The 19,046-nt window shown below is 33.5% G+C and overlaps 1 protein-coding gene across 1 annotated transcript; it reads left to right on the top strand.

Moving 5' to 3' along the window:
• Positions 1 to 16,065: 16,065 nt before the first annotated feature.
• Positions 16,066 to 18,732, top strand: LOC106769387 (homeobox-leucine zipper protein ATHB-13). The gene is made up of 3 exons (XM_014654992.2): positions 16,066 to 16,595; positions 16,679 to 17,055; positions 17,809 to 18,732. Exons 1-3 carry the CDS (start codon positions 16,484 to 16,486, stop codon positions 18,154 to 18,156), a joined length of 837 nt encoding a protein of 278 aa, XP_014510478.1. The 5' UTR covers positions 16,066 to 16,483; the 3' UTR covers positions 18,157 to 18,732.
• The last annotated feature ends 314 nt before the right edge of the window (positions 18,733 to 19,046 follow it).

Here is a 19,046-nt window from a genome sequence, read left to right as displayed (position 1 = left end):
GTGAGACATTTTCAAGATAATGCAGTAATTCACTCTCTCTACCACTAGCATTCTTCTCCTTGGAATGAATGTTCTAAAAAAGACAATGGGTTGGGTAAAATAAGGAAACACAAGAATGTGATTTAGTTAACTTACTGACAGAGATAAGGTTACAATTTAGTATAGGAACAAATAAAACATCAGGAATCAATAAGGAGGGTGAGAGGGATATAATACCTACACCTTCAATAGGAGATTAAACCTCATTAGCATTAATAATAACAATTTTAGAACAATTAGAGAAAAAATTAGCAAATATATGAGGATCAAAAGTCATATAACCAGTAGTACCTGAATCAATTATCCAATCACTACCCTTAGTAACAACAGAAAAGATTAAGGGTAAAGTAAGATATACCTGAGTTGGTCACAAATCCGGCAGCAGTAGAAATATAACTCTTGGAAGTCGTGGAAGTTCCAGAATCATGTTTCTGTAATTGATTTTCATCAGAAGGAGCCATAAGAAATCTTCAATGAAAAATGGAAGCACTGATTCCTATATTGTAGAGGATATCAGTGTTTGGCTCTTGATACCATATTAAAAGGTTTAAAGAATAATTCTGATATATTATTTATGATAATAAAGTAACATATATATACATACAATCCTATAATTCTTCATCTATTAAAGGAATGACAGGTGAACAAATCTGAACAAATTATAATAATAATATCTAAATTATAACTAACACAATATTTGATTGTCTAATATCAGTTAATATAATATTTGACATATCTTAATAGTATGAGATTTTTTAGTTTAGGGTTTTCATTGTATTTGGGTGGTGGTTAGGGAGTTGTAATTTGGGGAAACTGTTAAGATTTTGGTAGGATGATTGTGAACATCATGTTATGTGTGGAATTTGTTGTTTTGTTTCACAATGTTGTGTGACATTTTATATTTTTTTATAGGCTTAAATACCTATTTAGTTCCCAAGTTTGGGACTGAATTTTCGTCTGATACCCGGTTTTAAAAGTGATCTAATTAGGTCCCCAGATTTTTGATTTTGCTTGCAATAGGTCCCTTCCGTTAAATAGCTTGTAACGATGTTAATTTTTCTTCTCTCTCCTCTGCCATTCCTGACACATCTTTCACTCTTTCCAATTTCTCTTCTCTCTCTCACCATTACAACATAATTATAAGTACCTCTCTCTCTCTCACCTTTTTCTCTCTCTTCTATTTTCATCACTCTTCATCATTCTCTTGAGTAAGTTCCAGTAGCTTGTCCCAAACATCATCCTCCCCTCTTAGCAAAGAACTGATTTTACTTCTCAGTTGAGATTTCTCATTTCCGCTGATTGAATCTGAATTGTGAGGAACTGCATGCCCCAGGGACAACAATTCTCCAAATCGTCTACTAAGAGTATGGAAAATGTTGGCTCTATCCTCACCTGTAGTGTTGACTTCTTGAGTACAGTTGACCTGGAAATCAAATTCTCGCACTTCACTGCATGCTAACCTATTGGAACAAGTTACATAGAAAGGTACCCTCCCAGCCTTGTGTTGAGGAGTATGACAGCAAAGAACATCTTTTGCAAGTATCACTGCTGGCACTTCTACCTCACCAAACATGCATGACCATTTACATTGTTCTGCTTCTTGTTGGCTTCTTAAGAATCGTCCAGAAATGATAATCTATACATTTTTTTTTCACAAGTGAAGAAATAAATAATCAGAATATAACTGACAGATGAGTAAAAAGGAAACTAGAACAATTCCATGAGCATATCGAAAGAGAATACCTTAACTTCTGACCCTTCAAATGCCCAGCTTGGTGAATAGTCAATAATGCTAAAAAGNTGCTCATTGGAAACAGATGNATCCAATACATAGGTGTCCAGGTGCCCTTGGGAAGGAATAGTTGTGCTGCCCGCATTCCTATTCCGCACGGAGAATTTTGTGAAAGAGATAGTCAAGCTCCCNGCATTCCTTCATCAGTAGTTAGTGACAGGGTNTCCGACTTTCCTAAGCCTATTTTGGAAAGAATTATTCAAGATGTATGGCACAAAACTCAGTATCAGTAGAACGTATCACCTAGAATCAAATGGCAGACGTGTTAAATAGAACCTTGGAGACTTACCTTGGAGGTTTAGTCCTCCCATATTGTTTTTCTTTTTTGTTTCTTTTTAATAATAATTTATCCATCTTGACAGCAAGTGATTTTTTAGCTTTGGGATGCCAACCTAGTTGATATATCAGTTTATAGTTATGCTTTCAAATGTGGGTAGCCTTTAGAGAAAAAAAAATTGATTAGAAATTGGAAATCTAGAACTGAATTAAATTGTTGAATCTGAAAATGCTTCAATTGTAGAAGAAAGCTTGTTAAGAAAGTTAGAAAATGGAGAGAAACTCGTAATTCTAAAAGGAAAAATTTGGAAAGTGTTTAAAGAAATTGAAAACTAGATGAACTGACTAAAGAGTCTCCCTCTAAAGTGACTGTACGGACACCTATATATAGTGTTCAATGCTACAAAATTCATACAAGGCCCATGGAGAAAGCCCACTCAATTTTTTCCAGATCTGCATAAATTCGCTCAGCAAAATGTAATTAATTGAGTTGAGGGGATTGGTCATTAGAGTTAGATCTATCATTGCACTGGGCAAATGGCAGTTAATACAGTTATTTGCAACTTTGTTGATCTGAACTGAGGGGATTTTTCTTGTTTTGAAATAGTGAAATAGTGAAGAGAGAGAAGTGAAATAGTGAAAAGTGACAAAAATAGAAAAGAGAGAAAAAGAGAGTTACTTATAATTATGTTTTAATGGTGAGAGAGAGAAGAGAAATTAGAAAGAGAGAAAGATGTGTCAGGAATAGCAGAGGAGAGAGAAGAATAATTAACGCCGTTACAAGCTATTTAACGGAAGGGACATATTGCAAGCAAAATAAAAAACCTGGGGACCTAATTAGATCACTTTTAAAACTGGGTATCAAACAAATATTTAACCCCAAACTTGGGAACTAAATAGGTATTTAAGCCTTTTTTATATATATCATATTCATGCATGGTTTTCTAGAGCTTGGATTTATGGGTGGTAAATCAAAGTCATTGTATGCAAGTGAATGTTATCACTTTTGATCTTTAGTGTTTGTTTGGTTTATAACTTTTTCTATAATTATCAAATTGAGTTTTGCATTAAATTTTTTATTCAGATATCTTTAATTTGAGTGCAACTATGTAATTTTTTGAGTTTTTGTGCAAGTTGAAGGTTTATTTTGAAAATTTCATACAATGTGTAAAAAATGTTGATTTGTGATTTTATGTGTTGTAGCTATTTGATAGGAACCACCTAAAAAAGTTTAAAGTTTATTTTTGAATCAACCTCTCATATATGGTGATTTAGTGAACTTTTATATTTTTTCATCATTATAAGAAAACTACTAGTTATCTATTGATATTTATATGCAGATTTCAATTCATAGGTAATATAGGTATTACATACGAATTTTACTTACAAATTTTCAAAAGTGAGTTACATACAGATTTTTTCGTACGTAATCAGAAATTCTCATATGATCCGTAGGTAAGTCAAAAGAAAATTACTTACTAATTTTACACACAGATTTAAAAATAACTAAATATTTGAAATAAAAAAAGAGTTATTTAAAACTTACTTCACTCAAATTTTTGTTGCGCTCCTTAAACCTTCACACCCTAAAAATCACTCTTACTCCAAAATCACTCACTCTTCCGCGTTGGCCTTTCCCTTGAAACCCTACCTCCTTTGCACACTCCTTCTTCAAATTGGGAGACTGTCAAATCCAAGGATTCCTCGCTCATACTTGTGTGGAGATGGTTTGAATGATATTGGCTAGAGTGGCAGGGAATGCGAAGGAAGAAGAGGAATTTGGTGGTTTGAGAGGTCCTGCTCTTCGAGGAGCAGATCCTTTGGCTTAATTGATTTGTGTGATGTGTTGAACTTGCTTTATTTTCTGTGGGTTCTTATCCCTTTATCTTACTCTTCTATTATAGCAAGGTGACACAGTGAAAAAGAAGAAATTGAAGAAGGGTGACATGTTGAGAGAATTGTTTGGGACTTTGTTAGTTTAAATTTTTTCCCTTTTAATTCGTTTTGAATATTGGAAATGATGCATCTACTACTAGGTATTCTTCAACCTCTTGATCCTTCTACCTTAGAGAATTTTCTTGGCAAAGTCCCAATGAAATTCAATGTTGTTATATTGTCTCATCATGGCTTCTTTAGACAAGCCAATGGGTTTTCTAACAGTGGTGGGCAATTTTATTTTCAAAATTCCATACAATTTGTAAAAGGTGTTGATTTTCGATTTTATATGTTGTCGTTACTTGATGGGAAGAACCTAACAAATTTTAAAATTTATTTTTGAATCAACCTTTCATATATGACGATTTAGTGAGCTTTTATATTTTTTGATTTGATATTCATGCATGGTGTCCCAAAGCATGAATTTATGTGTGGTAAATCAAAGTCATTATATGCAAGTCAATTGTCACCTTTGACTTTTGGTACTCGCTTTATCCATAATTTAGTTCACATTTATCCAATTGATTTGGTTCTTTTTGCATTGCATTCTTGGCTCAATTATGTTTAATTTGTGTCTAAAAATGTAATTTATGGGGTTTTTGTGTAAGTTGTACTTTTATTTTGAAAATGTCAAACATTGTGTAAGAGGTGTTAATTTATGATTTTAGGTGTATGTTGCTACTTGTTTGGAAGCACTTAACAAATTTTAGTTTATTTTTTAATCATCCTCTCATATACGATGATTTAGTGAACTTTTATATTTTTTGATTTTTCATGCATAGTTTGCCAATGCTTGGACTATGAATGGTAAATCAAAGGCATTATATGGAAGTGAATGTTGTCAACTTTAACCTTTGGGGCTTGTTTGTCCATAACGTTTTCCAAAGTTATTCAATTGAATTGATTCTTTTTGAATTGCATTCTTGATTCAATTATCTTTAATTTGATTTTGAAAAAGTAATTTTTGGAGTTCGTGGAAGTTGTAGGTTTTTTTTAAGTTCTAGACATTGTGTAAGATGTACTAATTTATAATTTTGTGTTGTTATGTGCTTGTGAAATTCACTTATGACAATGAATCTAACCTAAATGAATTTGGTGTTGTAAAAGTGTACGTAATGAAGCACTTGTTTAGTTATAGAAAATTGTATTGTAACGAGAACAACTACACTTGAACATATCTCTCATTGGTAACTTGCAAGGAAGCATGCCTAAATACACCGTTGTAATTACCCATGATTTTTGGATTATGATATGATTGGACTATTTTTTAGGAAAAGATATAACAACTAAATCAACACTATATTTGTGATCGTGTTCTTAATTCAAAAAATGTCCATAGGGATGTTGTGCTTCATGAATTTGATCTTTATGTGCGTAGATAGTCATCCACATATAGGACATATTATGTTGGGTTTCAGTGAATGACTAAATTATGTACTTTGTGCAAAATGTATAGTCTATGTAACCACTTAATGAAATAGTAGTTGCCTAATATGAATTATGTGATTTCCATACACATACATAGTCCACCTTACAATGTGTTCATTAGTTATTTCTCTTGTTTGTAACCCATAGAGTACTTTGTTGTGTGCAAAAAGTATAACTCATGTAAATAGTTAATTGATATGTAGTTGCCACTTAGATTTAAGAAGACATGGGTTACTTCGTATTCAACCAAATTTAAACTAACTTAACAATTTAACCCCATATTTTTGTGATTCCTATCATATTTACAATGGTTCCACTTTCTTGTTGTAATTAATTGATGTGTAGTTATTGCTCAAGTGTAACAACATATGGAGTTGTGCGAAAATATTTAATCCACCTCAATATCTTAACCCAATAATTTGTTACTTTCATACACATTTATAGTCCACCTTACTGTATACTCATTAATGGTTCTACCTATTTGTAACCCACATAGTACTTTGTTATGTGCAAAAAGTGTAAATAAAAGTAGAAATATTTAATATTATATAAATTAAACAGTTTAGGAAATTTGCATGAAACTTAACTAATTAAGAAGTCATATTTGTGAATATTGAAAGGTATGAATATTGTTTGTCATTTAAAAACACAAATATATTGATATTATACAATTTTGTTCTATGTTATCTATCTAAATAATTATAATAAAGCATAACATGTCCTACTCTTTGGATGACTATCAGCGAACATAAAGATCAAATTCATGAAGCACAACATCCCTATGGTTATTTTCCAGATCAAGAACTCAATCACAAATATTCAAATGTCAAATATCCCCTTTCCATTTTACAGAGATACCCCCTCTAGATCTTCGCTAAGCGTGAAGGGGATTGCGCTAGGCGCCATAGGATGTCGGTGTACATAGTTTTTCGATGTTAAAGGACGTCGGTGATATTTTTCGATGTCGAATTAACGTCTCCCGATATGACTTCGACATGGTTTTTGACGTTAAAGGCTAAAAAGCACCGACATCAAAGACCTTTTTTGTACTAATGACATGAGAACTTATCGTGATATTTTTTCATGTCTTCCTTAGACGATGCTTGTTGAAATTTATCATTGTAAAACATATTTGTGCTTGATAGCTTCTCACACTTATTTTTTTTACAAGATTCTCCTAAACACTTTTTCACTCATCACTCAATGAATGTATATACATATCTTAAGCATAATGTCTAATAGTTTTATGTAAATTTTCTTACTGATTAGATGCTTCTTCTCAAGATTGTGTCATATCGTTTAACTCATTTCTTTTTCTAAGCCAATGCCTTTGTAAGAAGCATTTCTTCTTGATCATTTAAACATATGGTTTACAAGGTTTTCTTTTGGACTATTCTCATTGATAAGACGTTTCCACTTGTTGATCCTTATTGTCTTGGAAAACATTGTTTACTAGATCTCTTATGATAAGACTTTTCATATTAGCGCTTAGACCTTTTTGAGCTTAAGTCTTCTTAGGCTTTCAGGTTTTTAGCTAAACGCTTCTAGATGATTTGAGCCTAATTCTTTTAATTTATATCTCTGGGTCAAACAATCATCTGGATGATTCTATTTGATAGATGTTGTTGATGATTCTAAGATATTGTTTGTTGCCTAATGTTCAGACACTCTTTCTTATAATCGCTCAGGGATATATCTATGTTTTCTTTTTCATGTATCTATGTTCTCTTTACTCACACACTTGTTTTCTACAAGGTTTTTTTTTTTATCAATTTATTGTTTAATTTTCTTTTCTCAATGTTATGTCTATGTTCATTATCTTTAGATGTCCGTCTTCCTAAGAGGATACTTCGTTTAATGTTATTTGTTAAACTTCCAAACCAGATATACTAGACAATCTAGTCTCTCTAGACGATCTTGTCTCAACACCTCTATAAATAAAGATGTCTCCCCTCTTGTAACTTCATTTGGAGAATTCAGAATGTTATGCTGCCAAAATATTTGAGCAACCATAACTTGTCTCAAGTCAAGACTAGAGCATCCCATGAGGTCCCTCTAGCCACCATTCTCTAGAGTTGGCCCAACCTCTCAAGAGATCCAAAAATGTGAGCATCACCCTCAAAATTATGAGATTCACCACCATATCCATAACTTTCGTGCCACTTCCACCTTCCTAGCTTCATCTTCTTAACTTAGCCCAACTTGGCTTTAGGAGGACATTATCACTTCTCCTTCCTTCTCATTTTCTTTCACCTTCATTTGTTTTCCTCCTCTCACTTGACCTTACACCTTTGTTCACCACTCGTCTAACCCCAACATAGTCGCTTGACAAGTTCACCACTCGTTAAGCAAGCTCCACATTATTCATTGGGCGAGCTCCACTGGAAATTTTAATAGGTGCTTGCTCGTTGGGCAAGACTTCCTCCAGTTGGGCGAGTGTTAAAAGTAAATTTTTACGGTTTCTTGTCTACTTTAGAGACAACTTTCTCTATAAATAGAAATGTCCCCCTCTTGTAAATTTATTTGGAGAATTTAGAATGTTATGCTGTCAAAATATTCGAGCAACCATATCTTGTCCCAAGTTAAGACTGTAGTATCCCATGAGATACCTCTAGCCACCATTCTCTAGAGTTGACTCAACCTCTCAAGGTATCCATCAAACAACTCTATCCCACTATAAATACTCACCAAAACTGTAAGCACCACCCCCAAAACTATGAAGTTTACCACCATATCTATAGCTTTTACGTCACTTCCACCTCCATAGTTCCATAATCTTGCTTCATCCCAATTTGGCTTAAGGAGGAGATTATCACTTCTTTTTCCTTCTCATTTTCTTTCTCCTTTATTTTTTTCCTCCTTTCGTCTGATTATAAACCCTAAACCCTTGTTCATATTTAACTTTTTGCATCATAGTGACCACACACATTCTTGCTACCCTTTCGCATGACTAAATTACTACTCAAATTGGTATTACTCTCATTCTTGTTCAAACATACTCTCAGATTTTCATTCCTTTTTTCATCTATTCTAGTGCATTTAAAAAATTTGTATATTATAATATTTTTTTATTATCTAAATTATTATGTATTATTTATATTGTAAGGCCTCAGGAAATTAAAAGAGTCATTGGGCCCTAGTAGGAGGCAGCATGCCCATCAAAGTTGGAGCACTTGGCCTATGGAGAGGTTCCTTTCCCATCTCAGATTTCATTTTCAGCATTTCCTCTCTCTCACTAGAATTCCTTGCCCTAAAAACATTTTCTTCCTTCTCTCTAACTCTACTCCACCTTCTCTCCACATTTTCAGAAGTTTGAACTGTCCAAAATTTTATTTGGTGCTTTCCAATTGTTCCTGGCGTCGAGGGCTTCAGTTTGAACCAACCATCTCACCGTTTCATCGGGTAAGTGGATTTTCCCCCTTTTCTATCACTGTTCTAGACCTAGGGTTTATCTTTTCTGAAATTTTCCCGTGTCTTGTGAAATTTGTCTTTCATTCTCAATTGTTCCAACTCCAAGAGCTAAAATCCATCACCAATTTTGGTAATTTGTAGGTCCTTCGGTGCCCTAGCTGTTGGAGCACCATAGGCACGTTTGAGTGAGCTATTATTCTTTGTTTCCAGGTAAGGGGAGCTAATTGTATATCTTAATTTTTGATTTTATAATATGTTGGTATGTAGTGTTCTGGATTATGCAGATTGCGTGCTTGCTTATATTATTTTTACGTATATGTAAATGTTATCTGAATTGTTGATTTGATGCATGTGAACAATGATATTTATAACCTGTTCCTTTTCATAAATTGGTATGATGATTGGTTGGTTGTGATTGAGCATGGGACTGGAAATAATTTGTTTGAATGGAATAGATATTGAATATTAATGTACTGGGATCGTGTTGGCTGTGGAAATTGTATTGTGCTTATAAATTGTTGAGGGGACATGGGTTGTGTAGAATTTAGGTCTGTGAGTGGAAGTGAGGTACTAGTTAAAGGTAAATGAAACCTAGAACACAGTAAAGCAATTAGGATACCTTAATTGAGCCAAATTCAGATCTTTAGGATGTCTTGTTTGTTGGTAGGATAGAGGGAACCTAAAAACCAGAGCTGGCACGTCACTGATCATAGAGCAGCCCTGGCCTAGTCTAGTCAATTGTGACTAGTTATACGTGTTGGTGACGAAGGTGAGTCCGCTGCGGTGGACATCTGTTCCCACTCCGGTGACCAATTGGGGTCTAAGAAGGTTGGGAGAGAGTAGAGCCCTTAGGCAGTTTGAGGATCAGTAGCTGAATTGGGTTGGGAAGAGGGAAGTGACATAGTGATTTTGGGAATTTGGGGTTTGGAGTTGTGTTAGAATATTTAGGCATCATAGGTAAGTCAATTATGACTTATTAGAAGTGACAAAGATGGTAAAAACAGTTTCTAAGTGGTAGATTTAGAATTTGGTATGTTGGTTGATAAAGATGGAGATTTAGAGTATAATTTTTGTGCTTAATCACTAGGTAACGAGGTTAGAAAGTGTTAGAATTGATTAGGCAAGTTTACTTCACCATGTAGATCAAGTTAGGAGTGCTAGAAATTCACCAACAAGCCTAAAACGAAATTGTCCAAGTGAGATTTAAAGTGTATCTATGAGAGGTTAGTTTCTACTCTGTACAATTCCACGACCCATGGAAAAATCCACAATCTGCTTGTGGACTTCTCTGTTTTCAAATCCACTGTTCCAGAAGTAAATCCACAAGTTGTGGAAAAAGCCACAACTTAGTTGTTGAACTTACTGGTTTTTAATTTGCTTCTCTCGAGACAATTCCATAGGTTGTGGAAATGTTTACCACTATGCTGTGGACCTCTCTGGTTTCAAGGTTTAGATCACTCTAGTTACTTTCATTGCTTAGGTTTTAATTAAATTGTGATGCATTGATGGATTGTTTATCGTACTTTGATGTATGGTTCATGTATGGTTTTGTATGAATTTACATGGTATGATAAAATTGATTAGATGAGGTTTGTGATTAAAACAAGGAAGGATTGTGTTATATGTGATGTGGTTTAAGAACCCAAGTTGTATCTCTCGATGAGATTGTTGTAGTGTTTTAAAATGAAAGTAGGGGCTCAGCCTTGGGAGTCATTCTGACGCTTCAATGGTCAATCATGCTCACTTAGAGAGGTTGAACCATGTGGTGAGAAGTAGCAGGAGGTCCTTAGTCTTGGGGGCTCCCAGTATGCCTCAAGGCCCGGAACGGACTAACCTCGTGAGTGTGGCAGGGTGGGGAACCCAAGTTTCATAAGTCACCACGGGTGCAAGACTCGCCATAGCCCGACTAACATTTTAAAGTCCGGACGAGTCAAGTCTAGAACTTCACATGTTTAGGTTGTGTGTTATAAATCTGTTTTGTTTTCAATTCACTTTCACATGATCCCATGAACAATCTGATGTATGTTTCCTGTTTATATAATTAGCTCACCCTTGCTTGTTTGTTATTTGTTGTATGTGTTTTCTTTTGCGATGATCATCCATTTGGATGTAAGCAGAGGAGAATGAGGTCTCTGTGGAGAATTCTCTGGAGGAGAACGAATATACTAGAGCTGCTTAGTTTCTTTTAGGAGAATTCTGGGTTGTTATGCCCTTTTAGACACTTTTGTATTTTGCAAGACTTAGTATTTCACGTTCTTTTAATTTCCTACCTATCTTGAATGACTCTAATCCCAACTTAAATACCTTGATTACTCTTGACTGCTTTCCATTATCATGCATAAAGACGTTCTGATTATATGTATGCATCTTATATATATTTGGACGTCACATATATTATTTATTATTTAAATAAGTTGTTTAGTATAATTTTTATATAATTGATTTATTTCATGCATAAATTTAACTTATTTAATATTGAGATAGAGTTGTTCATCATCATATAACTACTCAACTTCTTTTCACTTTTCAATTTAAAGCTAAGTCTACTCACAAGTACTAATTTTGTAGTAAAATAAATTTAAATTTCTTTATTAAAAGTTAAATTCTTGAACACTTAATAAATAAACTTGCTTTCACAATAATGATTTGAGATAAATCTTCATTTTTGAATGCAAACTTCATTAGTTATTTTATTATGGTTCTATGAATTAAGGATCAAATCACAACAAATATTAAAATATAAATACTAACTATGAATGACAAGACATGTATATAAAAGTATTATCAATTATATAATTAATTATACCTAATCTCAAGATGGGTCTAACTCATTATTGTTATAAAAAGTAAAAAAGAAAAAGAAAAAATAAAAATATTAAAAAGGAAAAACATAAAGAAAATTAATGGTATAATTTGGTGAAAATAACCAACATCCAAAATTACTTAAAAAGTGAATATGAGAACTACGTGGTTGAATTTGTTAATATAAAATAAGTGATAGTAAAAATAATAAAAAATTAATAATATTCTATCAGTTTTTAATCCAATTAATATGTTATAGTACGTATGTGTATATCTGGTGTCTATATGTTGTTATATGGCACTTTATTTACGAAAAGGTTGGTTAAGTTGAGAAAATATTATTTTATATTATAAAAAGATGTATTTTGCAAAAAATGTTTTTTTTTAAGAAAATTGTAAGAATCTGTACTAATCTTTCTTAGGATCAACATATATATTAAATTACCCGATACAATAGAAGAAATATATAGCTTAGTTTTAACTTACTCGTGGCTTAATTAATATTTTAAATTAAAGTTTTCCTATTAAAAAAAATGAAAGAAAGGGAGAAAAGCAGAGGAAAGATGTTCATCTTATACTATTGCTTCTCTTTCGGTGTTTGTTGGTCCTTATCTCAATCTTTTCCGACTCTTTATTCTTTTTCTTTCATATTAAATAATACATTTATTACTCAGATACGCACAAGATATACTATAACTCCAAACAAGTCTTACGTCCAATGTCTATCAAAAAATCCGGAAGAAAGAAAAAAAAACCATGAATTTATTTATCTAAATATATTACTTTTATTGCTTTAACTCTTTTTAGAAATATATAATTTCATATACAGATAATAGAAATTAGCATTTCAATACTTTGTCTTTAAAAGTCAAAGTGATACCAGTGGATAAAATTAATATGATTTTTTTATGTCTAATTAAGAAAGTAAATTATTATTTAAGAGTGAAGGGTTAACTTCGTTTCTTATTTTTTTTATAGATTATATTATGCCTTTTAGACTAAGCTGTCTTAATCAAGAGGTAAACTCTTAATCGAGATATATAAAGCACTCCGCTTATAAATATATCCAACTTTCTTTTGCTGATAAAAGAAAAAAGTCTAACTAAAATAAATTAATTTAATGTTACTATTTTTTATTGTAATAAAAGAAATCAATCAACATAAGTTTCTTTACCAAAGGGGTATTATTATTACCTACATCTTTTTTTTTTTTTTTTATTTGATCTCCTTTGTGAGGTAAAGCAACGTACATAGCTTCTCTTTCTCTCTGAAACAAATAGCACTTTCAAGATGTATACAATCAGGGAAGTATTCTCCGCAATGGACGGTTGTGATGCATGGGGCCATATGAGAAAGTAAAAAAAATAAATAAAAATGATGAGAAGTAAATATTAATAATTAAAAAATTGAAAACATAACTGGACCAGTAGTTGACGTATCACTATCAATGCATATCTCTTCCTTATAGGAAAATCCCAAAACCCAACACATTTGAAAATTTGAGAAGGAAGAATAAAGTAGGGAAACAGTCTCTAGAAAAAAAAAAAAAAGGGTTTTGAAGCAAAGATAGCACATGGGATATGAGTAAAATGAACACACCAGAAGCATAAGAGCATGTGGAGGAGAAGATTGATCAGCTAATATATTTATTTATTTGGAATTTAATTTTTGATATTTCTGGTGTCCTAAAAAAAAGAGAAAAGTTTTTTAAGAGGGGAAATTAAAAATGAAGAGAAAGAGTAAGGAAGATGGATCCACCCTATGACAATGGAGTACCCATTCAGTTTCCAACTAATAAAGGCATGTGAAGCAGTGAGAGCTGCTTGTCTTTGGCTACATATCAAAGCAGTATTTCCATGGGACCCTATCATGTCCCATCATCACAATACACAGATTCTTTAGTCTATCTGTTCTTTTTCACAACATCACATACATCCCCATTTTCCATTTTTTTTTCATTAATTATTACTATTTTCTTTTACTTATTTTTCTTTACCAACATAGTCAAACGTCATATTATATATTTAAGACATTCCCATCTGGGTGTTGCTGATTTGCCTTTGAATATAGATGTATTTGCAATCTGGAAAGGACGTAAAAGAAAAAGAAAATTAAACGGGTAACCACATCCACCTTTGTGTCCTCATACTTTCCACTATATAAAGACTCAATTAGCTGCACTTTTTCAACAAACGCTTAAAGAACAAATTCAGATTTTTATTTTCTTTTTCTTCATAAATTTAGAATAACTATATATGGACTTACCTTTCTTTTAGAAAACTTCTTAATCTTTCTCATAACTAAAAAATTTAAGAAAAAATAATCTGGGTTAAACCTAAGTATGTAGAATTACACAATAAAAACTGATTTTGATCTTGTATCTGATGGACAAGAAAAAAACATCCAGATGTTTTGATGTAAATTTGAATTTTATACTACATTATGATTTACGTAAATAACGTTTGAATGTGGATGATACAGATGTAGAGATGAATGAATTTTAGAGCAGATTACATTATTTAAAAAACCATCTGGGTGTCAAGATCACCCCATCAATTATATGTTGAATGAAGTAATTTACTTATGAGAAAGTCTGGAAGTCGTTAAATAAAAGAAGAACTGGTGGTCGTGCATGTATATGGGTGATTTAGCGAAAATGGGACCATTTTGTTGGAAATTTAATTCCTTTGATGGTCCTATGTGTCTGCGAAGTTCCTGTTTGAAAATACAAGATGTGTAAACGATGATGCATGACAAAACAATAACGGAAAAATAACAGTAGTAAAGTTGATTGTACTTTTTACTTCTTAAATGTGTAGATGAAGCTTCATTGCCATATTGACACTATCAGTTGATGTACATATTGTTGGGTACTGATTTCATCCCCATATGTATGAAAATTAGAAATTTCAGCAACCATCAACAACAGAAAAATTGTACATGTGTGTCCTTCTTCATTGTTTCATGTGAAACCAATTCCCAAAATTAAATTAATAGTATACACACTGTTCCAAAACACAACCACTGGCCAAGTCTCTCTAGCAACTTGTAGTGGTGGCACTGCAGTTTCCATCAGAGTCAATAAATGTTGTTGCCATGTAATTTCCTGAACCCTTATTATTTCCATGTCTCTCTCACAGCCAACCCTAACATTTCTTATGCATTGCCTTTGCAGTTACAAAATGTCACCATATATATATATATGGTGATGATCTCTGTGATTGCATTTGCAGTTACACCAATCACATTTTTGTCATTTCTTACAACAACATAGATTACAGCAATTAAAACAAACAGAGGTTGACTTGTTTTAGCATGGTAAAATGTTGGACATATTGGCATGTAGTGGCCAGCAAATTAACTAGGGTTGCACTTGCACAAAGCATATATGTATATATGGAAGAGAGAGAGATATTAAAGTTTTTAATTAGCGAAATGTAGGTATGTATTTGAGGGGATGTTGGGAGAAGTATTGAGAGAGGAGGCAGTGGCAATGTGGGAAGAAAAGGACAAAAAAGAGGAGGTATGGTGGGGTCATAAGAAGAAGAAGAAGAAGAAGAAGAAGAAGAAGAAGGTAGTAACAGGCTTAGCTTAGCTTGGCTTGGCTTTGGAAGCCTCATCACATAGGTATACACACACAAAGACATCATCAGATAGGGGCTGGGTTGAAACTGATGCAATAAGGGATAATGGTTGATGCGAAAGAGCTTCGTCCTAATGCATGATACCTGTTGGTGGGTTAGGTGGCAAACCCTGCCCCTCTTCATTGGACCCATCCCCTAGATTCCTCCCACTTCTCTCTTTCTCTTTCTCTTCTTAATTACCCTCCAACTATTCTTTTATATTCAATTTAACCGCAAAATTATATTCTTCTCACAACTAAACTTTCATATTACAATTACACATTATTTATTTATACTCATAGCTTCTGCCAAGGAATCATGGACATAGCCTCTATACTATACCGTAGCTACCGTTCCAATTCCTATAACTATATTTAAAGACAAGCTTTCTTTGTAAAGAAAAAAACCCACTGCCTGTCTCCTAAGTTAGAAGCTAATTTATCATTAGGAAAATAATTGCAAGCAATGATCTTAACATGCACACACTCCAATGGAATATTAGACAGGTTGACGCAGAGAAGTTAGCTTTCTTTTTCTCCTTTCCAAAAATAATCCTTCTTTCTTTATTCTTTTTCCAAACGCTAAACGTCATTTTGACATCTAATATAGATATAAGTTTAAAAACCCTCACTAATTTTTTTTCCCTTTCATGTACATGAAAATTAAACTCATTCAACTTTTTATTTTTATTTAACTGCACCAACTTAAATTCAATAAATATAATAAAGAACCCAGTGATATATATATATATTAAGGACGGTGTATGGAACTATAGATTCAAACATATCTCACCCCCTGTCCCTCTCTTCCTCTCTTCTTTCTTCTCTCACCTTTTCCTTCCAACTTCTTTTTCCTTTTGAAATTATCACCTAAGAAAACAACTGATAAGGTATATAAGCCACCCTTCACAGCAATTTCTCCATCTTCTTCAATTTATTGGCGGAACATGTGGCGCATTAGATACCTTAGTGATCTTCTTCACAATACTTCTCTCCGTAAAAGCTTCTATGCTTTATAAGCCATCCTATTTAATTTAATTTAGCAGAAGGTGTTCTGTATTAGATCATATTCTTTATCTGTTGTTTGTTTCACAACAACAGCATCAGTGATCTTCTCTTCTCATCCCACATGGTGATCAGAATATCATTCAGCTATTGAAGATCAGACTAGCAATGATATGGCTTTCTTCCCAGCAAATTTCATGCTACAAACACCTCACCAAGAAGACCATCAACCTCCACCTTCACTCAACTCAATTATTACTTCATGTGCACCTCAAGAGTACCATGGTACTCACTTTAGACATAAACACGTACCTAGTAGTGCAATAATATTTTATGAGATTAATACCATGTTTCAAATGTTGATGCAGGAGGAGCATCCTTTCTAGGCAAGAGATCTATGTCATTTTCGGGGATTGAACTTGGAGAAGAGGCTAATGCCGAGGAGGACTTATCTGATGACGGATCACAAGCAGGAGAGAAGAAAAGGAGGCTTAACATGGAACAGGTGAAGACACTTGAGAAGAGCTTTGAGTTGGGAAACAAGCTTGAACCTGAGAGGAAAATGCAGCTGGCAAGGGCTCTTGGCTTGCAGCCTAGACAGATTGCTATATGGTTCCAGAACAGGAGAGCTAGGTGGAAGACCAAGCAGTTGGAGAAGGACTACGATCTTCTCAAAAGACAATATGAAGCTATCAAGGCAGATAATGATGCACTTCAAGCTCAGAACCAAAAACTTCAGACCGAGGTTTGCAATTTTCACAAAACTTCCACAAGTTTTTGTTATGTGTGAGCTTCAATTTTTTTTAAAGATCCTTGTTATGTAAGAAGAGAACTTAGAAAGGAAGTTCGGTTTTTCTTAAATTCTAAGGCCCAATTCAGATAATTTTCTTGACAAAATACTTACATGCAAAGATAATAAAACTATTTAAGAACATAAAATTAATTAAACATTTTATAGAAACTTTTTTTAGCTAACTTTTTCTGCTGTTGAGATGTATTGTATAAATTAACTTTTAACTCACGGGAAAAGGTGTATGTATTTGACCTCTTTATAGTTCATTTTTGTTTCTTTCTGCTATGTGCTTGCTGAGAAAATTATTCAAATTAATCTTAAATTGAAGAAGTGGAGGGATGTCCAAGTTCTGCTATGTCCGATTGTTTTGATTTTTTACAATAAAGCTAGGTAATCATGATCTTTTTCTTTTTGAAAAATTGTATATCGTGGCTTTCAGAACCTTTTTATGATAGCTTTCTGCAAAGATGCTTTTTCCAATCATCCACAGTAACTTCATGAAGACCAGATTCCACTCAATTACATGTTTGTCATGCAACGCATAGTTTCCTTGGTTTGGAAATAAACAATCATTTGGCTCCTTTTTGACATTGACACCTTGGTTTTAGGCTGATTACACGTTTGATAGTTGAACCTTTCATGCATATGTTAACATTTGTGCTATTTTGAATTTGCTAATTTCACTGCTGCCACTCACTGCCGCAGATATTGGCACTGAAAAGCAGAGAACCCACCGAATCCATCAACCTCAATAAAGAAACTGAGGGCTCCAGCAGCAATAGAAGTGAGAACAGCTCAGAAATCAAGTTGGATATCTCAAGAACCCCAGCTATTGACAGTCCTCTATCCACTCAGCAGAACAGCAGAAACCTCTTTCCATCTTCTACTAGACCAACAGGAGTTGCTCAGCTTTTCCAAACCGCTTCAAGGCCAGAACTTCAGTGCCAAAAGATTGATCATATGGTCAAAGAAGAGAGCTTAAGCAACATGTTCTGTGGCATTGATGATCAATCTGGCCTTTGGCCATGGTTGGAGCAGCAGCATTTCAATTGATAAAGCAGCAAAGAGAGGGAGAGAAAGTGAGAAAGTGAGAAAGTGAGAAAGTGAGAGAGAGTTTCAGATTGCAATGTAGTTTTCCCTTTTCCGGATGAAAACGAAATCATCGCGAGGGTGTCTGTGTCAATTGATTACCATACTTAATGAGTTATTTACATTAAAAACCGTGTTTTGGTAAAAAAATGATATATAAATTAGGATATATCAAGTAGAATATTTCAGGTGGGGCTTGAAAATTTTACATAAAAAGAATAAAGACTTGGTCACCTTTTCTTTTTCAGTTAATTAAAATGACTAGTTTTATTGAAACTTTTGAGTAAAGGGTGGTGAGAAAAAATTTCCAATTAACTGCGAGACCGTGCTTGTTGGTGTCTGATTGCAGGCAATTGCAGAGGGGCCACTAAAGGGAGAGATTCTCTTTACATTTTTCCCCAATTTTTTAATCCAATTAACTTTGCTTGCTTTTGAATCAAACCTTTTGTACTGCTAAAGAATTTCATTTTGCATGTACTACGTACGAGAGTCTTTTTGGTGTTCTTTTAATAAAGGATTTAATTATGATGTATGAGGCTATAGAAGTTGTAAAATATATATTTATGTGATGATTTGTTTGATCCGTGATGAGTATAGCATAGTATAGAAGGGTGAAGAAAACGCAATGGAATTTGAGAAAGTGGGTATTAAAAAAGAAAGGAATCAAACACAGATTTCAAGAGAGAAAGAAGACAAGGAGATGGAAAGGGTGGGAAGAAAACAAGGAGAGTTGGAAATGGTCATTCTCGTGAATGGGACATTGTCNATTTTGTTGTTCATGACAAGGGAAGGAGCGAGAGTGGATCAGTGTAGTAGTCCTTGCTACTCCATGTGTGATCACTGTCACCCACTTC

The sequence above is a fragment of the Vigna radiata genome, chromosome 7, assembly GCF_000741045.1.
Source record: "Vigna radiata var. radiata cultivar VC1973A chromosome 7, Vradiata_ver6, whole genome shotgun sequence".
NCBI lineage: Eukaryota > Viridiplantae > Streptophyta > Magnoliopsida > Fabales > Fabaceae > Vigna > Vigna radiata.
Note: the sequence above shows the minus strand (reverse complement) of the source record. Positions and strands in the feature narration are given on the sequence as shown.

Excerpts from the sequence above, each read along its gene's own strand:
- LOC106769387 (XM_014654992.2), top strand. The coding sequence starts at position 16,484 with ATGGCTTTCTTCCCAGCAAATTTCATGCTACAAACACCTCACCAAGAA. Across the intron at positions 16,596-16,678 it reads TGCACCTCAAGAGTACCATG|GAGGAGCATCCTTTCTAGGC; the intron begins GTACTCACTTTA and ends ATGTTGATGCAG. Across the intron at positions 17,056-17,808 it reads ACCAAAAACTTCAGACCGAG|ATATTGGCACTGAAAAGCAG; the intron begins GTTTGCAATTTT and ends TCACTGCCGCAG.